Source organism: Branchiostoma lanceolatum, chromosome 17, assembly GCF_035083965.1.
Source record: "Branchiostoma lanceolatum isolate klBraLanc5 chromosome 17, klBraLanc5.hap2, whole genome shotgun sequence".
Taxonomy (NCBI): Eukaryota; Metazoa; Chordata; class Leptocardii; order Amphioxiformes; family Branchiostomatidae; genus Branchiostoma; species Branchiostoma lanceolatum.
Genome location: NC_089738.1, coordinates 15,920,155 through 15,938,855, shown reverse-complemented (window position 1 = coordinate 15,938,855; position 18,701 = coordinate 15,920,155). Strand labels below are relative to the sequence as shown.

Sequence of the window (18,701 nt, the reverse complement as noted above, 5' to 3'; positions counted from 1 at the left end):
ACTTAACTTCCAAATGGTGCAAAAATGAAATCCCCATCATTTACCACTATGGATTTATAGTATTTTGCCATTAATTATGCAAATTAAGTATCAATTTGCATAATTGATATCTATCGATATTTATCTCTTTCTCAGTTACATATGTCATGTGTTTGAGAGTCCTATAATAGCATGCAACTGATTTATTAACTGTCCTCATTAATTATGCAAATCAGATATTGATTTGCATAATTGGCATATGATTATGTAAATTATCACTTAAGCTATCTACACACCAAAAATTATGATGATCCGTCATCCCCTTCTTGCGTTATTCTCTTTCAAAGTTTGAGTCAAAATCAGCTCCTGCAGTTCCAAAAAAAGCCGCTAGGGGGTCCAAGTCTACAGGACATATTTTCCTAACAAAGAGCTATCCACCACTTAAAAATCATGACTATAGCATGTTCAGAAGATGAGATTTGAAAAGTGAAAGTTCCCCTGCAGTACCATAGAAAGTCGCTAGGGGGCCCAAAATGCAATCATTACAAGGTTTCCCACAGACCTACCCACCTACAAAATATGAAGACAATACATCCAGGCATTCTTGAGTTATCATCCCATGGACTTTCACATTCCTGTACAATTCCTAGAATTCTTGCAATCTGCACACAATATAGTAAAAATTTGGCTCGCCCCTGAGGCGTCGCCAAAAAGTGATAACTAAGAGCACACTGGTCCTCTATATCAGTTTTAAGGACACGTCATAAGGCCGTTTGTCTAACCTGGTCACCAGCCTCTCCCAGGGCTGCAGGCTGGGTTTCCTCGGCACTGTAGGCTTCTATCCCCGTCTGGCGAACTGACCCCACCCGGTGATGTAGGCCAAGGTGATACATCCACGTGACTCGAGTACTCGTACGCGTTAATCTGCAGCTGTTCGTTTTGAGTTTACTGTCAGCTTAAGCCTAATCCAGGCCTAGAGCGATCCATGAAAACCTTAATCCTTCTTTGAATTCTTTCCCTCCCACTAACACTTACCCTTGAGCACTCACCTGTCACAGACAATACTTCCGACGCACATTCCACGATTGTAAAGCGTGAATTTTCGATATACACACTACGAAATAACCTTCTTGGCAAAGGAAACAAGAAGAACAGGATTCTTAACTATCAAAGCTGGTAAAGGAGGCTCAAGCCCATTTACAGCAGGTGCGGTAGACCGCAAGGGGAAGTCGCAGATCTAGAATGCATCTATAGTTTCTTTTCAAAGTACATCCAGAGCGTGTGGTGACTGTCAAGGGTGAAGGTATGTACACAAATGAGGCATAAGGAGGCAAAGGAAGTGAAAAGCAGTCATATTAGATTAAGGTGAAGCCTATTGCTTTTTCAAGTAGTTAGTAGTAGTGCACTGCGTCTTCGCTACGGCTCACGTTTTTAGCCATATTACCCACTGTTCTCGATAAGTGTGCTGGGTTCTTTCACGTGTAGAGCTTTGACGCTTGAGGCTAATGCCTGAAGCTTCCTCATACACGGGGGCAACCGGCTTGTCATCACCATCCGAAATGACGAATGCAATCCCTTGCAACATATGGCCTATGCAAGCCGAACCACTGCCATTTAACAAAAAGAAACATGTCAATATGAAACGGTATCATGTTAGAACTTTTATTCCCAATATCCAATACAAAACTGGTTTATAAAATACAATTTCCAAGCTAAATTTCACCATTTTGTGTATACTCCATACAAAAATCATATACACCTCACACGGTACGAAATATTGTATGCCAAAGTTCCTTGCGTAGAAAATGCACTCGTGAATACACAGATAAATGACATATTTATGGTAGTTAACATCAGCCAACGTAGTAAATAGTCCGATATTCCCCTGTATCGACTAATAGATACGGGTAATTGAAATTAGTAAACCTACTTTAACATTACTGTCACCAATCCAAAAGAAATCAATAAACAAAACAAAACATGTTGATTGTCCTTGAACTACCCACAGTGCCCCGCGTCTCCCAGCATGCAATAGGATCCGCGGAAAGTTACATTCTTGGCAGAGGTACATGGTGTCACCAAAATCGACGAGCTCATCTGAATGGATCTCTCAATCTCACTTCAGCTTTGGCAACTTCGTCTTCCGGTGTTTCTTAACACGTGGCATCGCCTGGTAGCACGTCTTACAGGCCGGGCGCATGTCTATTTCGTAGAACTTTGACCTGCAAGAAATGAAACAAACACATCAGACTTTTAGAGCTTCCTGTTATTGATGAGGCCCCCATTCCACTAAGTCTAAGTAAGTAAGTCATTCCACTGGACGGCGGCCTCGCCGCGACCTAAATTGGATTTGTGTAACTCTTCATTTGATCATTAACATATCATGCAATATGTAAAAAGTATGACTGAAAAGACAACAAAGTACACAAAGCGTCTCATTAAGGGATTGGCAATATTCAATATGTATTCTATCAACGAACCTTCGCAACAATTGATTGACAGAACCCCCTGCTGTAGTGCCTGCACAGCTGTGTGGCCTAAGGGCTGCAGAAATGGAGATAGGCGCTGCACTATGTACCACATGGTGCGGTATTATGATAAAGAAATAGAATCATGCATGGATAAAGCGTTGGCACAGTGTCATGGTCCAATCAAAGTAATTCAAAAGTAATACATTGTACTTACTTCAGGGTGAATGGGGCCTCACAGAACGAACACTGGAAGTGGTCTTCGCACCAGAACTTATTGAAAACAGTGATGGCTAAAAACAAATTTGAAAATCGTTAGAAAGAATATTCTAATATCATTTGATGCTGAGAGCCAGGAACACCAAGTAGCACAAAGCAGCACCTGCCCATTATCATTTAGACTCTTCACTCGTTCAACTATCTTTGCCTAACTTTGTGACTTTTGAGGTCAACATGGACTCATCACGTAATTATTACAAAGTAACGTAGGCCTCTCTCTCTATACATATAGCGTATGTACGTGTATTACAAACCATTGTAATTGACATCACCGTAAATATTGTATGTGTTTGAAAACAAGAAAGCACGCTCACGTTGTCCATCTACTGGCTGGTTGCAGTGGTAACATATGTCAAAATTCTGTAACAAAAAAGAAATACCTTTAGCTTATATATGCCCAAAAATCGTGCGCTAAAACTAATGAATGGACTAACGGTGCTAACAGTATACGTGTAGCAACGTTTAACGTCGGTTGCTGTCAGTATGTTCGCCTAGACACAATCGCAGTCAAGAATTTCAAATCGCAAACAGCTTTGACCAATTGCTGATGTCCATGAGGTCGCGTGACTTCGGTGATTGGTCACTTGAATTCTGGGGAAGACTGCAGCGGGAGATTTGAAAATTCGATGCGCTAACTTTTTATGCTGGAACAAAGTTTTAGCTTTGTACTGAATGATGGCTTTACTTGTCTTCTTATCAGGCTGAAATGTTCACAACAACGTAGTGGTCATAATGTTCTCTGAAATAACAAAGCATGGTGGTGTTAAATCAGACATAGTAGAAAACCATTTACCTCGTCATAGTGGCGCTTACAGTAGGCCCGTCCGTATCACGTATAGACTGACAGGAATGGTATGCAGTTCATAATTGTTCGTTATACCACCAAATGGTTTTATGCTCCTGTAACATAGTCCTTTGTTTCAATGTTTGAGACACGAACGTCAAAGGGTAATGATGACGTAATAAAATCGTGCGGCGTACCTCAGGATGCCACTTCCGGTTCAATCCGGTCACAGATGGACCTGTTATGTCCTCACTGAAAGTAGACAGTATCATATACTTCAAAACATGTCAGTTTCAAACTACAGCACCTTTACTTTATGGTATTATATATTAAGCTATTCGCGAAAGAGCTTACTCATTAGAGGACAATACACAAAGAGTAAATAATGCCACCGTCTCTTAGTTGTCACCAAAATAAAGCATATGATATTTCAAGCGTATTAAATGCTCTACTTACTATCATCACAGTACGAGGTATCAAAAGTTTATGAATATATGGTCTTCGAATATATTATAAATCATCTCAATCGGCGCTGAAATCTATATGTTGTTGAGCCAAAATCAAAGCGAAGTGAAGTCCATTGTCCTACCCCCATATCTGGCAGTCCGGGTACTGGTTCGGGCTGACAGGCTGTTCTCCATTTTGCTCTCTAAAGAAATATAACTCAATTTGATAAATAATGGATTTTTTTTCTTTTAACGTCTATTGTAAATGTCATCTATTGAACATGAATACACGTAAAATGTTGCAGGTCAAAGGTCACAATATCAAAGTAACGATTATCGACGCAGATTTTTCATACAAATGTAGACATATATCTGTAGTTTCTAATTGGTAAGAATGATAATTTGTAACCTGAGAAGTCAACAAGAGTTTTAAGTACTAGCATTTTTTGCAAACGGTATGCAAATTAGCCTGTTATATTCTTTTCATAGCTGATTATGATGACTATAGTAAACCATGAAGTAAAGAAGTAATATTGACTGTAATCTTTTGACTATGAATTTCAAACTTACCCTGACATCATGTGTTTAAGTAATCTGAAATAAAGGTAAGAAATGCATTGGGATACAATATGAAGAAGTTAGGTATGTTTAAATGGATATGGTCGGTAGCTATAGCGGCAAAGTCATGAAAACTGTGCATGGGTGGTTAGAGAATACAAGCAAAACACAATGAAATACAAGTGACTAGGAGCTTTGCAGCAGCAAAGTAACATACGATGTAGCCATTAAATACTGGAGATTAGCAACCATTACGTTTAACTGTGTGTCTGAATTTAATGGGAAATTTGGATGGAGAGTGCGACTCACGGGATGCAGTAGTCGTGAATGTCCACACCGTTGTAAATGATTACGCGGTCGTTATTATCCATCGGTTGTTTACAAGCCCAACATTGGTCCACATCCGGTTTACTGTGTTAGATGGGTTTTAAACAAAGTTGCATTTGATTAGTATCGATAATAATATCATGGTTATGTTAAATGATGAGTTGGTCTCAGAAATCGTGAAAATTCATTTCGCCTTAGCTGGAAAGCTCATGCTTTATTACGAGGAAGGCTCTTTAGTTACAATTGCAATTGCAAACACAAAGACGAGTGAGGGAGGACACCACGAACTAGCTGCCACATTTCAGACACTAAACATTAAGCCACTTGTCTGTAATATTCATAAAATGACGACAAGTCTTCAAGGACGTAACTTGTACCATTAATTCCTAACCGAACATACTTACATGCATGCTTGATGGAACTCGTAGCCATTGTACATGACGGTCGTTTCGTCCTCCTTGATTGGAAGGGTACATCCAGAACAGACTTCAACTCCCTTTTCTACCGTAGTCTCTTTAACTTCCAACAAAACCCTGTGTACAAATAAATGCATGATATCACCAAGGAAATGCGTATTCAATGATAAGACTATGTACTACTGCACTACTTTCGTCACATAACGGCAATATGTAAACATATGAGCATATGCGTAACATTGTCGTTTGTCCAGCACATCTATGATAAGAACCAGGAAATAACAAAACAAGAATAATGCAGTAACAGAATACCTACATGCATTTGTCGTGAAAGAGTTGGCCATTGTGGTAGATTTTCTTCTCGTCATTCAGGAAGGGTTCCTCGCAGGCATGGCAATACTTCCTCCTGTGTGTTGGTTTTCAGGATTAGACCCCGCATATTTGAATGTTTTAGCTCAAGTAAAATATAATCTGCCATACCATACAACTCGAAATGACTAGATAGTAATGGATATATCCAAAAGAAGTTGTATAATCTTTCGCTATCAGTCATTCCACCGCATCTGTCCCTAATATCAGCACGATGAAACGCAAGCCATTGCAAATTCGTAAAATTGAGAGTCAGCAATTAAGTTCTGATTCGAAGTAGAATCTCGAAAAGCCACGCAGCTAGGAGATATCAGTCCTAGATTATTAAATCAACCATCTATTTCAGTGCAAAAATCGTATAGTATTACGTACAAACCGAAGGCTCTTTAGATGCTCGGTATCAGATAGAACTTACGGGATGCAGATCTCGTGGAAGTAGTAACAGTTATAGTTGATTTGTTTGTCGTTGATGTCGAACTCGTTGTGACAGCCGGAGCAGTACTGCTTCTCCCTGGCGGGTTTCTGCACGGGGATGGCCTCTTCACGGGGTTCCCAGCTGTCGTCATCGTAAGAAGAATCTTCGTATTCAGAAGAATAATCCTCGTGCTGTGATCTGATTATGAGAAGAAACATATTTGCAGTCATGATCATTTATCAAAACATTGTGACACTTTGATAAGAAGAAAGAAGGACCTAAAATCTATGTCATAAAACTTTACTATTGTCTGATGTCACTGCATGTTGATGTTGTGCATCATCTTATTTTGTCAGGTTTACCAGAGCACACAGCTAACAAATCAATTGTCGTGACAAAGTGTTTTTGTCCATTTTTCATACGTCAGATAAAGCAAGAGTTGGAATCAGAACAATGTTTTCTCAAAACGTCAACGACATGTTTGTAAGAAAATACAAACGTATCATTGCCTGCTGATAGCTTTAATTCCAACTGGCTCACTACGATTCAAATCTATGAATATCAAAGATATAATCACTAGTATCATATACATGTTGGTTGCGTGAAACAGCTATCTTCTTTCCATTCTCGTCGAAAATGTGAATTTTAACTCACGGCACGGTCCATGGCCAGCTGCCCGGTTGCGGTGACGTCGGAATGATGATGTAGGTAGGCGTCAGTGGATTCGGTTGAACTGGCGACACTGGTATCACCTCTTCTTCACTACGACAACATGTCATATTCAAACATCAACATGGAACAATACAGTCAATTATTATCTAGAGAAAACAACCATAAAGCCAAGATGTGTGGACCAATCACAAGCCTCCATTCATATTGCTTATGCAGCTATTTATTTATCTTTATCTATTCGTCTTGGAGACAGCTGGGTGGCCTTTCAGCCGTGTTTATTTGTAAAATTATACCCAAAGTGAAAGTAAAGTAGTGGAGTACTTAATAACCAATGTCTACTGAACTACAAGGTGCTACATTTATTATTGTGGGGGTTATCTTCTTCTTTGAAGGACGTGGGTAACGTTATAAGCATGTCATTTGGTTGATGTATAATGACCAGATTTTCTCTCGGTGCTACGCCTTCACTCACTCACTCACTCACTCACTCACTCACTCACGGACGCACGGACTCACTCACTCACTCACTCGCTCGCTCACTCACTGACTCACTCACTCACTCGCTCGCTCACTCACTCACTCACTCTCTCACTCACTCGGTGGTTTATTCGGTGGTTGTAGCTCAATGGCAAGGCGGTATGTCACCGTTAACACATTACTCTGAATTGTTAACTTAAGAAATGATCTTATACTCACTCTTTAATGCCCGGGGACACAGGATTGGGTTTGATGTCTTCTTTGCTGGTCTCCAGTTTGAGGGTCTCCATACTTAGGTACCTCTTGCTGTCCCTCAGTGTCTCCATGCTCCGGTATATGGTCTCAATGTCTTTGGTTTGTGTGCCAGACGAGTCCTACAGAGTGTGTAATGTGAGATATTAATTAGTGCAATTCATTTTCCTTATTTTGGGGTAAATTATGGAGAAAAAAATCAAATTAATAATACATGACGATATCGGTAATATTTAGCAATGCAGTTTTGAAAGCAACATGTATAAAATCATGATCTTTCATATTAAAAGGGAAAAACAGGAATGCTGCCTAATATGTAGAACATGGTTTACAGCGTGTTTCATGATATACATGATACATACTGTCACAACAAGATCAGTTTCATGTAGATGCTAACCTGTTTGGGCCCAAACTGCACACCCATGTTGTCCATCTGAGGGGAGAACTGTGACGACTGATTACTCATCACCTTGCTCATGGTCTGTGAGGACGCGCTTGTTGTGATCGCCTTCTCTTCCACTACCACCTTCTCGCGCTCCTGTGTTTGCCAACCATCAATGTCAGACCCAGTGACGTCAGTCTGTACGTTCATAGAACCCATCTCGACGGTCACTTTCTCCTTCACTTCTTCTTGCGTCTGGCATCCAACAGTTATGGTGACTGTTACGGGCTCTGTCGGTGCTTCGACTTCTTTGATGACATCTGTTTGGATGGCGACACTTGCCAACTCTTTCTTTTCTTCTATTGGCCTTGTAGCTTTGTCTTCATCAGCCTCTTCTTTGGTCACATGTTTGACCTCTTCCTTCTCCACCACAGCATCTGTCTGGCACCCAACAGTTATGGTGACAGTGACGGGCGCAGTCGGTGTTTCTTCTTTAACCTCTTCCTTCTCGACCACAGTGTCTGTCTGGCATCCGACAGTTATAGTCACCGTAACGGGCTCTTTCGGTACTTCTTCTTTGATGGCGTCTGTTTGAATATCGATATTTGCCGATTCCTTTTCTTCAACAGCCTGCTCGTCGGTTTGAATACCACTGCTTCTGTACACCAAGTACGCTTTACTTCCTTTGGTGCCTGTTTTCTTGCTAACTTTGATCGTTTTGTCAGTCTCCATGATCTTTTCTTCTGTCTCGCGTACAGGTCCGACTGGCTGGACCGCTCTGGCGTCTTCCTCCTCCTCGATCTTTTCCTTTGGTTTCTCCGGAACCCATTCATCTGTCTGCACCACGGTGTCTGCATAATCACGTGGTCTGCCGCCTGGAGTACCGGTCTTCTTACCAACCTTCTTTATGATGTCTGTTTGGATGTCTTTAACGACGTACTCCACTGGTTTGACTTCTTCCTTTTCAGGAACCTCAGTCTGGGTATCCTTGGGAGTCATGTGAGGTCCTGACTTCTGAGTGCCGCTTTCCTGAACTGCAATCATGTCTGTCTCCATAGTCTTTGTGAGCTTCTCTTCAAATATTTGAAGTATTTCGGTTGCAATCTCCTTGATTTCACCCTCCACCTTTTCGGTTTGAGTATCGGATGTGTTCATCACTATGACATGTGTCTGTGTCTCTCCGGCGATGACAGCAATGGCATCTGTTCCGAATACTTTGTTCTGCAGCTCTTTCACGATACCAATCGTCTTATCAGCAACATCTTTCTCCGTCTGTGAACTTTGGCTTGTTGTACCAAACCCAAAGGTGGCCAGGTCCTTGTCGTCCTTTAAAGAAGCCTCTGTGATAGTTTTTGCGTCAGATGTAGGCACTTGGTCGGTGAGAATCTGCTTCTGTAGTACTTCTTTTTTCTCTGTCACAAGGCTCTTTTGCTCCTTCTTTTCCGCTTCTGTTTGATATACAACAGTTGTTCCTTTCTCTTTTGCGTCAGTTTCGATGCATTTTTCATCCTCAGTATCTTTCTTTGCCTCCGTTGCTTGGTCGGCCGTTGGAACGTCGATCTTTACCCCGATCTGTTTTTCATCTTTCTCCTGTTTTTCAGTTTCGGTGGTCTTTGGCATTTTCTCCTCCGTGTCTGTTGCAGAGGTCTTCTCGTCCTTTACTTCTTTAGGCGTTTCTAATGCCTTATCTAACAACTCCCTAACTGCCTGTGTGCCAGTATCATCTTTTTCCGTTTCGACCATGATTTCTTTCAGTGAGCTCTCCACCTTGTCTGTTGCACTGATTTTCTCATCTTTCTCTGGTGTATCTGTCTCTGCATCCTTTGCGAGTTTTTCTTCCTTGTCTGTAGCAGTTTCGACGTCTTCAGTCTTCGTCTTATCAGTTTCCTTCACTTTAGCAACTTTCTCCTCCACCTCAGTAGCTGTGTCAACGTTTTTGGTAGGCGTTGTATCTGTTTCCATAGCTTTTTCTTCAATCTCCTTCTTAACTGTTGCAAGGTCTTTCTTCAGCACTTCATCTAGGTCTGTTTCTAGATACTTTTCGCTCTTGATTTCTTTCTCTGTTTCTTCTGCCTTTTCCTCTTTAACTTCTTTTTCAGTAGCAACCGTCTTCTTATCCGTCTGCAAGTCCATTTCGGTGCCCTTATTTTCCTGTGGGATTGGGTCTGTTCCTGTGTTTTTGCCGTCTTTCTCTTCCACCTCTGTTTCCGTTTCTTTTGGTATGATGACAGGAGCAACTGTCTCCGAATCTTTAGTGTCCTTCTCCTCCTTGTCTGTGCCGAGTGTCTTACCATCCAGCTCCTCCACCTCCGTTTCCGTCTGCTTATTTTCGATAACTTTTGGTACTGTTTCCGTTTCTTTCGGTATTGGTTTAGGCGCTGCATCAGTCTGTATTCCTGTTTCCTCTGTCTTTTCCGGATCCGTTCCGAGCAGTTTGGCACCCTTTTCTTCTTCAGCAGTAGCTTCCTTCTCAGTAGCAAGCGTCTTCTTATCCGTCTGCAAGTCCATTCCGGTTCCCTTATCTTCCTGTGGAATCGGGTCTGTTCCAGTCAGTTTTCCTTCTTTATCTTCCACAGCTGTTTCCGTTTGCTTTGGTACGGAAACAGGGGCAACTGTCTCCGTAGCCTTGGAGTCCTTCTCCGCCTTGTCTGTGGCGGTCAGTTTGTCGGGTTTTTCTTCAACCTCGGCCTCGGGTTCAGTAGTCTTTGCTACCTTCACTTCCGGCGTTGTGGCTGTCAAGAAACAACAATAAAATTTGATACGAAAGAATAGCTTATTAAGCTTGGTAAGATGACAAGTCCTAAGCAATGGTACCCAACTTGTGTGAAAAGATATTGCAAATAGCTACAAACAAAAGCTAGTTAAGTCATTCCATGGGTACAAGAGTTACAAATATTTGGCACCCAACACCTTCAAAGCACCGTTTGTGTACCAACACCGTTCACTAAAAACCGCTTAGGGTAACCCAATTGTTTCTTAATTTGTGCTGGAATGTAACTTGAGAATTCAAAATCGTAATTGTATCCAGCGGACAATAGAATTATGATTGATGACTTACTGAGGTTCTTTGCATCCTTCGCTTGGCTGGTAGTGGCGATGTCCTTGCTGCCCAGACGTTTCTTCTCTGTACCCAAATCTTTGTTATCGGTGACGACCGGCGGAGTTTCCGTGGCCTTCGCATATTTTTCCTCGGGTTTGGTTGATGTTTCGACCTTAGATTTCTCCGGTGGCTTTGTTGGAGCAGATTCTTCTCTGAGCTTTTCAGGCGCAGGTTCTTTCTTCGGCTTTGTAGGAGCAGATTCTTCCTTGGGCTTTGTGGGAGCAGATTCTTCTCTGAGCTTTTCAGGCGCAGGTTGTTTCTTCGGCTTTGTAGGAGCAGGTTCTTCCTTGGGCTTTGTGGGAGCAGGTTCCTCTTTCGGTTTCGAAGGAGCAGTTTCTTTCAAGAGCTTTTCAGGCGCAGGGTCTTTCTTCGGCTTTGCAGGAGCAGATTCTTCCTTTGGCTTTGTGGGAGCAGATTCTTCCTTGGGCTTTGCAGGAGCAGGTTCCTCTTTCGGTTTTGAAGGAGCAGTTTCTTTCCTGAGCTTTGCGGGGGCAGGTTCTTTCTTCGGCTTTGTAGGAGCAGATTCTTCCTTGGGCTTTGTGGGAGCAGGTTCCTCTTTAGGTTTCGAAGGAGCAGTTTCTTCCCTGAGCTTTGCGGGGGTAGGTTCTTCCTTGGGCTTTTCACGCGCAGGTTCTTCCTTGGGCTTTTCACGCGCAGGTTCTTCCTTGGGCTTTTCACGCGCAGGTTCTTCCTTGGGCTTTGTAATGGCAGTTTCTTCCTTCGGCTTTGCAGGCGCAGGTGCTTCTGCGGGCTTTGTAATAGCAGTTTCTCCCTTCGGCTTTGCAGGCGCAGGTGTTTCTGCGGGCTTTGTAGGTGCAGATTTCTTCTTAGGCTTTGTGGAAGCTGGTGCTTCCGTGAGCTTTGCTGGTGCAGGCTCTTCCTTGGGTTTCTCAGGTGCAGCTCCTTGCATGGGCTTTGTTGGAGCAGGTGCTTCCGTCCGTTTTGCTGGTGCATTTTCTTTCTTCGGGTTTTCAGGTGCTGGTTTTTCCTTGGGTTTCTCAGGTGTAGCTTCAACCTCAGGTTCAACTTCAGGTTCAATTTCAGGTTCCTCCTTGGGCTTTTCAGGTGTAGATACCTCCATGGGCTTTTCAGGTGCAGGTTTCTCCTTGGGCTTTTCAAGGACAGTTTTCTCTTTGGTCTTTTCAGGTAAAGGTTCCATTTTGGGCTTTTCAGGTGCAGTTTTGTCTTTGGACTTTTGAGGTGCGGGCTCCTCTTTGGGCTTTTCAGGTGCAGGCTTTTCTTTCGGCTTTTCAGATGCAGGCTCCGTTTTGGGTCTTTCAGTTGTAGGTTCCTCCTCAGGTTCAACTTCTGGTTCCTCTTTGATCTTATCAAGTGCAGGCTTCTCCTTGGGTTTTTCAGATGAAGCGTCCTCTTTGGGCTTTGCAGGTGCAGGTTTTTCCCTAGGCTTTGTGGGGGCAGCTGCTGTCTTCGGCTTTTCAGGTGTAGCTTCCTCTTTAGGCTTTCCAGGTGCAGCTTTCTCTTTGGGCTTTTCAGGTGCAGCTTTCTCTTTGGGCTTTTCAGGTGCAGCTTTCTCCCTTCGCTTTTCAGGTGCAGGTGACCCTAGGGTCTTTTCAGGTGCAGCTTCCTCTTTGAGCACGGGCTCCACTTTGGGTTTTTCCGGTTTAGATTTCTCCTTGCATTTTTCAGGTGCAGCTTCAACCTCAGCTTCAACTTCGGGTTCCTCCTTGATTTTATCAGGTGTAGGTGACTCTTTGGTCTTTTCAGGTGCAGCTACTTCTTTGGGCTTCTCAGGCACGGGCTTCTCTTTCGACTTTTCGGGTGCAGCTTGCTCCTTTGGCTTTTCAGGTGCAGGCCCCTCTTTGGGCTTTTCAGGTGCAGGTGACTCTTTAGGCTTTTCAGGTGTAGCTTCCTCTTTAGGCTTTTCAGATGCAGGCCTCTTTTTGGGCTTTTCAGATGCGGGCTCTTCCTTGGGTTTTTCAGGTGTAGCTTCCTCAATGGGATTTTCAGGTGCAGGTGACTCTTTGAGCTTGTCAGGTGCGGGCTCCTCCTTGGGCTTTTTAGGTAAAGCTTCCTCCTTGGGCTTTTTAGGTGCAGGTGATTCTTTGGGCTTTTCAGGTGCAGCTTCAACCTTAGGCTCAACTTCAGGTTCTTCCTTGGGCTTCTCAGGTGCAGGCTTTTCTTTTGGCTTTTCATGTGCTTGTGACTCTTTGGGCTTTTCAGGTGCAGCTTTCTCATTGGGCTTTTCAGGTGCAGGCGACTGGTTGGGCTTTTCAGGTGCAGCTTTCTCCTTGGGCTTTTTAGGTGAAGGTGACTCTTTCGGCTTTTCAGGTGCAGCTTCCTCCTTGGGCTTATCAGGCGTAGCTTCGTCCTTGAGCTTATCAGGCGTAGCTTCCTCTTTGGGCTTTTCAGGTGCGGGCTCCTCTTTTGGCTTTTCAGGTGCAGGTGACTCTTCGGGCTTTTCAGGTGCAGACGTTTCTTTTGGCTTTTCAGGTGCGGCTTCCTCCTTGGGCTTTTCAGGTACAGGCGACTGTTTGGGCTTTTCAGGTGCAGGCGACTGTTTGGGCTTTTCAGGTGCAGCTTTCTCATTGGGCTTTTCAGGTGAAGGTGACTCTTTTGGCTTTTCAGGTGCAGCTTTCTCCTTGGGCTTTTCAGGTGCAGGCGACTGGTTGGGCTTTTCAGGTGCAGCTTTCTCCTTGGGCTTTTTAGGTGAAGGTGACTCTTTCGGCTTTTCAGGTGCAGCTTCCTCCTTTGGCTTATCAGGCGTAGCTTCCTTTTTCGGCTTTTCAGGTGCGGGCTCCTCTTTTGGCTTTTCAGGTGCAGGTGACTTTTCGGGCTTTTCAGGTGCAGACGTTTCTTTTGGCTTTTCAGGTGCGGCTTCCTCCTTTGGCTTTTCAGGTGCAGGCGACTGTTTGGGCTTTTCAGGTGCAGACGACTGTTTGGGCTTTTCAGGTGCAGCTTTCTCCTTGGGCTTTTCAGGTGAAGGTGACTCTTTGGGCTTTTCAGGTGCAACTTTCTCCTTGGGCTTTTCAGGTGCAGCTTTCTCCTTAGGCTTTCCAGGTGAAGGTGACTCTTTCGGCTTTTCAGGTATAGTTTTCTCATTGGGCTTTTCAGGTGCAATTGACTCTTTCAGCTTTTCAGGTGTAGCTTCCTCCTTGGGCTTATCAGGCGTAGCTTCGTCCTTGGGTTTATCAGGAGTAGCTTCCTTTTTCGGCTTTTCAGGTGCAGGTGACTCTTTGGGCTTTTCAGGTGCGGGCTCCTCTTTTTGCTTTTTAGGTGCAGGTGACTCTTCGGGCTTTTCAGGTGCAGACTTTTCTTCTGGCTTTTCAGGTGCAGCTTTCTCCTTGGGCTTTTCAGGCGCAGGCGACTGTTTGGGCTTTTCAGGTGCAGCTTTCTCCTTGGGCTTTTCAGGTGAAGGTGAGTCTTTGGCCTTTTCAGGTGCAACTTTCTCCTTGGGCTTTTCAGGTGCAGGCGACGGTTTGGGCTTTTCAGGTGCAGCTTCCTCCTTAGGCTTTTCAGGTGAAAGTGACTCTTTCGGCTTTTCAGGTGCAGCTTTCTCCTTGGGCTTTTCAGGTGCAGCTGACTCTTTCGGCTTTTCAGGTGCAGCTTCGTCCTTGGGCTTTTTAGGTGCAGGCTTTTCTTTGGGCTTTTCAGGCGCAGGTGACTCTTTTGGCTTTTCTGGTGCAGCTTTCTCCTTGGGCTTTTCAGGTGAAGGGGACTCTTTGGGCTTTTCAGATGCAGCTTCCTCCTTGGGCTCTTCAGGTGCAGCTTCCTCCTTGGGCTTTTCAGGTGCAGGTGACTCTTTGAGCTTTTCAGGTGCAGCTTCCTTCTTGGGCTTTTCAGGTGCAGCCTCGTCCTTGGGCTTTTCAGGTGCAGCTTTGTTCTTGGGCTTTTCAGGTGCAGCTTTTTCCTTGGGCTTTTCAGGTGCAGCTTTGTCCTTGGGCTTTTCAAGTGCAGCTTCGTCCTTCGGCTTTTCAGGTGCCGCTTCCTTCTTGGGCTTTTCAGGTGCCGCTTCCTTCTTGGGCTTTTCAGGTGCAGGTGCATCTTTGGGCTTTTCAGGTGCAGCTTTGTCCTTGGGCTTTTCAGGTGCAGCTTTGTCCTTGGGCTTTTCAAGTGCAGCTTCGTCCTTCAGCTTTTCAGGTGCCGCTTCCTTCTTGGGCTTTTCAGGTGCAGGTGCATCTTTGGGCTTTTCAGGTGCAGCTTCCTTCTCGGGCTTTTCAGGTGCAGCTTCCTTCTTTTCGGGCTTTTCAGGCGCAGGTGACTCTTTTGACTTTTCAGGTGCATGTTTCTCCTTCGGCTGTTCAATTTCAGGTTTTTCCTTTGGCTTTTCAGGTGCAGTTTTAGTTTTTGGCTTTACAGGTGCAGGCTCCTCTTTTGGCCTTTCTTGTGCAGGTTCCCCCTTGAGATTTGTAGGTGCAGGTGCTTCCTTGGGCGTCTCCGGTGCAGGTTCTTCTTTTGGCTTTTCAGGTGCAGATTCCTCCTTGGGGTTTGTCGGAACAGATTCTTTATTTGGCCCCTCAGGAACAGGTTCTTCCTTTGGCTTTTCAGAAGCAGGTGCTTCCTTGGGCTTTTCAAGTTCAGCTTCCCCATTGGCATTTACAGGTGCGGGCTCCTCTTTGGGATTTGTAGGTGCAGGTTCTTTATTTGGCCTCTCGGGAACAGGTTCTTCCTTTGGCTTTTCAGGTTCAGTTTCCCCATTGGCCTTTACAGGTGTGGGCCCCTCTTTGGGATTTGTAGGTGCAGGTGCTTCCTTGGGCGTCTCCGGTGAAGGTTCTTTTTTTGCCTTTACAGGTGCGGGCTCCTCTTTGGGCTTTGTAGGTGCAGGTTCTTTATTGGGCTTTGCAGGAGCAGGTGCTTCCTTTGGCTTTTCAGGTTCAGGTTTCTGTTTGGGATTTGTGGGAGCAGATTCTTCTTTGGGTTTTGCAGACGCCGGTTCCTCCTTGGGATTTGTGGGAGCAGGTTCTTCTGTGGGCTTTGCAGGTGCAGGTGCAGGCTCTTTCGTGGAAGGGCCGTTGGTATGGTCAGCTTTCTCTGGTTGATCCATTGCCTTTCTGCAATATGTAGTTTCTTTTCCAACTGTTTTAGCCGGTAGTCGAGCTCGTAAGCATCTGTACCACTCAGTCTTTGTTTATAAACACTAGAGAGCTGAAACATCAACAGTAATAAAATTATCGATGATCTATACAGGAAAAGCTAGAGATGTTTTCAAAAGAAACAAAGAAATGACGAAAATTCACGGTGTACTTTGGCAGCAGGTGACCTAGTTTCGCTCTTAAGATAAACTGTATAATGACTACGTATAGGGGTGGGGGCGGTACGTGGGCGTCGTCTGCTATCATTATGTGTTAAGCCTGACAAACATGTATGCCACAGAGTGTTCTCGTTATTCCTCAGTCACTGCAGTCGCCCTGCGTTGAATAGTTATACTGTGAATGGCGTCATAAAGTATTAGTATATCAGAAAAAAATGGCACAGGATCTAGGAAATGACGCTTGTCTGGTACACGATATAAAATCACAAAGACACCTGTATATCTGATACGGCTCTATAATCAAGACCCATTTGATATTTTGATCCTTGTCCTAATCTTTTCTTCTTCAATCTAAAATTTCTGAAATAAAATAATTTTCTTCTTTCCAATAATAAACAAGTATCATGCTTTTTCAGAAAAATGATTGCTTAGACATACAATACATATAGATATCTAAATGTGTCAGTATATCCAGGACAAAATGACATGTTTGTTTACTAAACAATGTACTAGAAGTACAGTCAAGTGGTGTGCTAAATTCAACATTGCTTATAGTTTCACCCGTCGAAGAGCATTTATACAAAGTAAGACCTTCAAAAACAATCAACATCTCAACGAAATTCACAAAAACATTGCATATGGTCCGATTTCTTTTACTGTCATACGCGACCCAGGCGGCCGTACGGAACATTATATGCAAGGTAAAACATTATGAAATGTACAATGTTTTGGCCTTTGCGATAGCTTCCTACATATCTATCCTAGAAAAGTAGAAGAATAAAAAAAAAAAAAAACATTTCAGGGTAATAATGCTAAGAAATGTGTACTTACGTCTTTCCCGAAACACTGTCGCTCTGAAACTGATAGTACTGTGCTACGCGTCGGGGGTGAAAATTAGGGGGTACCAAAATTGAGGAAAGACCGGTTACCCTGCCATTTAAACTGTACATTTTCAATCATCCTAACCAACAGTCCCCGGGGCTTTTTTAGATGGAGATTTCATCTTAACCACCTAAAAAGCCTGCGTGAACATGATACAGTTTATCGCTTTTTCCTATCGCGATCTTATAGTAAATGACAACATTTTTACATCTCCCAAAGCTTAGAATGCAGTTGTTGTTTTTATTTTCAACACTAACGCATCATATGGCACACGCTTGACAGATTGATTGAAGTGAATACAATCTAATTAAACCTTCAGGCAATTTCTGGCATTCCAGTGTTGGACATATATTATTACTTTCTTAGAAGAGCTGGTGGCATAGTACATCATATAAGATACTTGCAATACATACAGAATGCATATAGATCTTCATTTATGTACCCCGTTGAAGATCGACTCGCGTTAGGTTAGTCGTTTCTCTTTAAAGTTTGGGAGCATGTGCCTTAAAGCCCATGGGACAACGCATTAGCTGCTATTACTTGTGATTACGAATCATTCCCCTCTCGTGCTTGTGTAACTCAAGAAGCTATTGAAGGATGCCGTCTTCTTGTGTGGATGGGTATTGCCCAGGGCCTTCTAGCAGCTTTTCGTAGTACTAGTGCTTCATGACCCAGCAGAGCTTCCTAGCTTAGTATCTTCTGTTCTAGACATGCTATGATCTTAATCTTTAGTTGAGGATAGCTTTTGACACACAGGGCCTTCTAGCATGTTTCCTCAGTCCTCCATGATCTATTCTACACATTCTATGATCTTAATCTTTTGGTGAGGACAGTTTTTAACGTCGGGGAGACGTGCTGTAGGTTTCGGCCCTCTAGCAGCTATTTTGGGTACTGCAGGGGTGATTTTGTCGGGAACTGTTTGTAACTGTCATGTTTATATTTCATATTAGTCTTGATTATCAATCTTAAATACAGCATCTAACAGTGGATCGATGTCAGGAACGGGTTAAAATTATCATTGCATGACAGTTGTTTAAAATATAAAATACTGACACAGGTATGATGTTTGAAATCCCCGGCCACATGTACTGCAGGATGTAAAGGGTGCAGGAACACGAGCGTAAAATTCTGTCTTATGTGATACCAATCTGCAGTATATACATGCCTGGGGGAAGGAATAGATATGGCTGACGCGTATGCAAGACAGCCAAACCGTCCTTGCCTTCACGTTTTGCTTCCGTGTTCGTATTTGTTTTAGCCTGTGTGTCTGGATGTTTGTGGTCTTGTGTGTTCGTACGTAATCCAACACGCTGTCAGTAGAGTCGCAGGACGTGAGTGGGAATATGGTGTCACCTCAGGTCAGACTTGCGGGTGCGACAGGAAGTAGAGGTCAGAGGTGGATGAACTAGTCGTTTATCAGATATGACAGACAACCCAGGTCATGATTTGCATATATTTCAAAACAAATAAGAACCATTTTGTATCTACATATCCGGCATAACCACCATACGGCGTAACACACCAGCTTCGCAGGCACGCGGCCTGACAGCAGCTGGTTATATCACACTGAACGGCCTGTCACACCTAGTCTTTGCATATCTGACTGCAACCGTTCTTTACTTGATGACAACGAGTTCTTTTTAACGATGGTTCTCGGAAAATACGAATTTTTGAACAAACCAATCC

At 43.6% G+C, this 18,701-nt stretch overlaps 1 protein-coding gene across 3 annotated transcripts; it reads right to left on the bottom strand.

Moving 5' to 3' along the window:
* Positions 1 to 1,627: 1,627 nt before the first annotated feature.
* Positions 1,628 to 16,409, bottom strand: LOC136422376 (nascent polypeptide-associated complex subunit alpha, muscle-specific form-like). Of its 3 annotated transcripts, XM_066410103.1 has the most exons (14): positions 10,883 to 16,398; positions 7,840 to 10,556; positions 7,410 to 7,564; positions 6,696 to 6,803; positions 6,042 to 6,239; positions 5,574 to 5,663; positions 5,246 to 5,374; positions 4,824 to 4,925; positions 4,527 to 4,550; positions 4,100 to 4,159; positions 3,708 to 3,762; positions 3,041 to 3,086; positions 2,665 to 2,740; positions 1,628 to 2,201 (listed from the first exon to the last, which is right to left on the bottom strand). In XM_066410103.1, the coding sequence occupies exons 1-14, from the start codon at positions 15,924 to 15,926 to the stop codon at positions 2,096 to 2,098; spliced, it is 8,910 nt and encodes a 2,969-aa protein (XP_066266200.1). In that variant the 5' UTR covers positions 15,927 to 16,398; the 3' UTR covers positions 1,628 to 2,095. The 3 variants fall into 3 exon arrangements, with proteins under 3 accessions (XP_066266200.1, XP_066266201.1, XP_066266202.1); XM_066410104.1 differs by lacking the exon at positions 4,824 to 4,925 and having other exon boundaries at positions 10,883 to 16,409; XM_066410105.1 differs by lacking the exons at positions 4,527 to 4,550; positions 4,824 to 4,925 and having other exon boundaries at positions 10,883 to 16,409.
* Between the last annotated feature and the right edge of the window lie 2,292 nt (positions 16,410 to 18,701).

Excerpts from the sequence above, each read along its gene's own strand:
- LOC136422376 (XM_066410103.1), bottom strand. The coding sequence starts at position 15,926 with ATGGATCAACCAGAGAAAGCTGACCATACCAACGGCCCTTCCACGAAA. Across the intron at positions 6,804-7,409 it reads GTGTCCCCGGGCATTAAAGA|TGAAGAAGAGGTGATACCAG; the intron begins GTGAGTATAAGA and ends ATGTTGTCGTAG. Across the intron at positions 4,926-5,245 it reads GAGTTCCATCAAGCATGCAT|TAAACCGGATGTGGACCAAT; the intron begins GTAAGTATGTTC and ends CATCTAACACAG.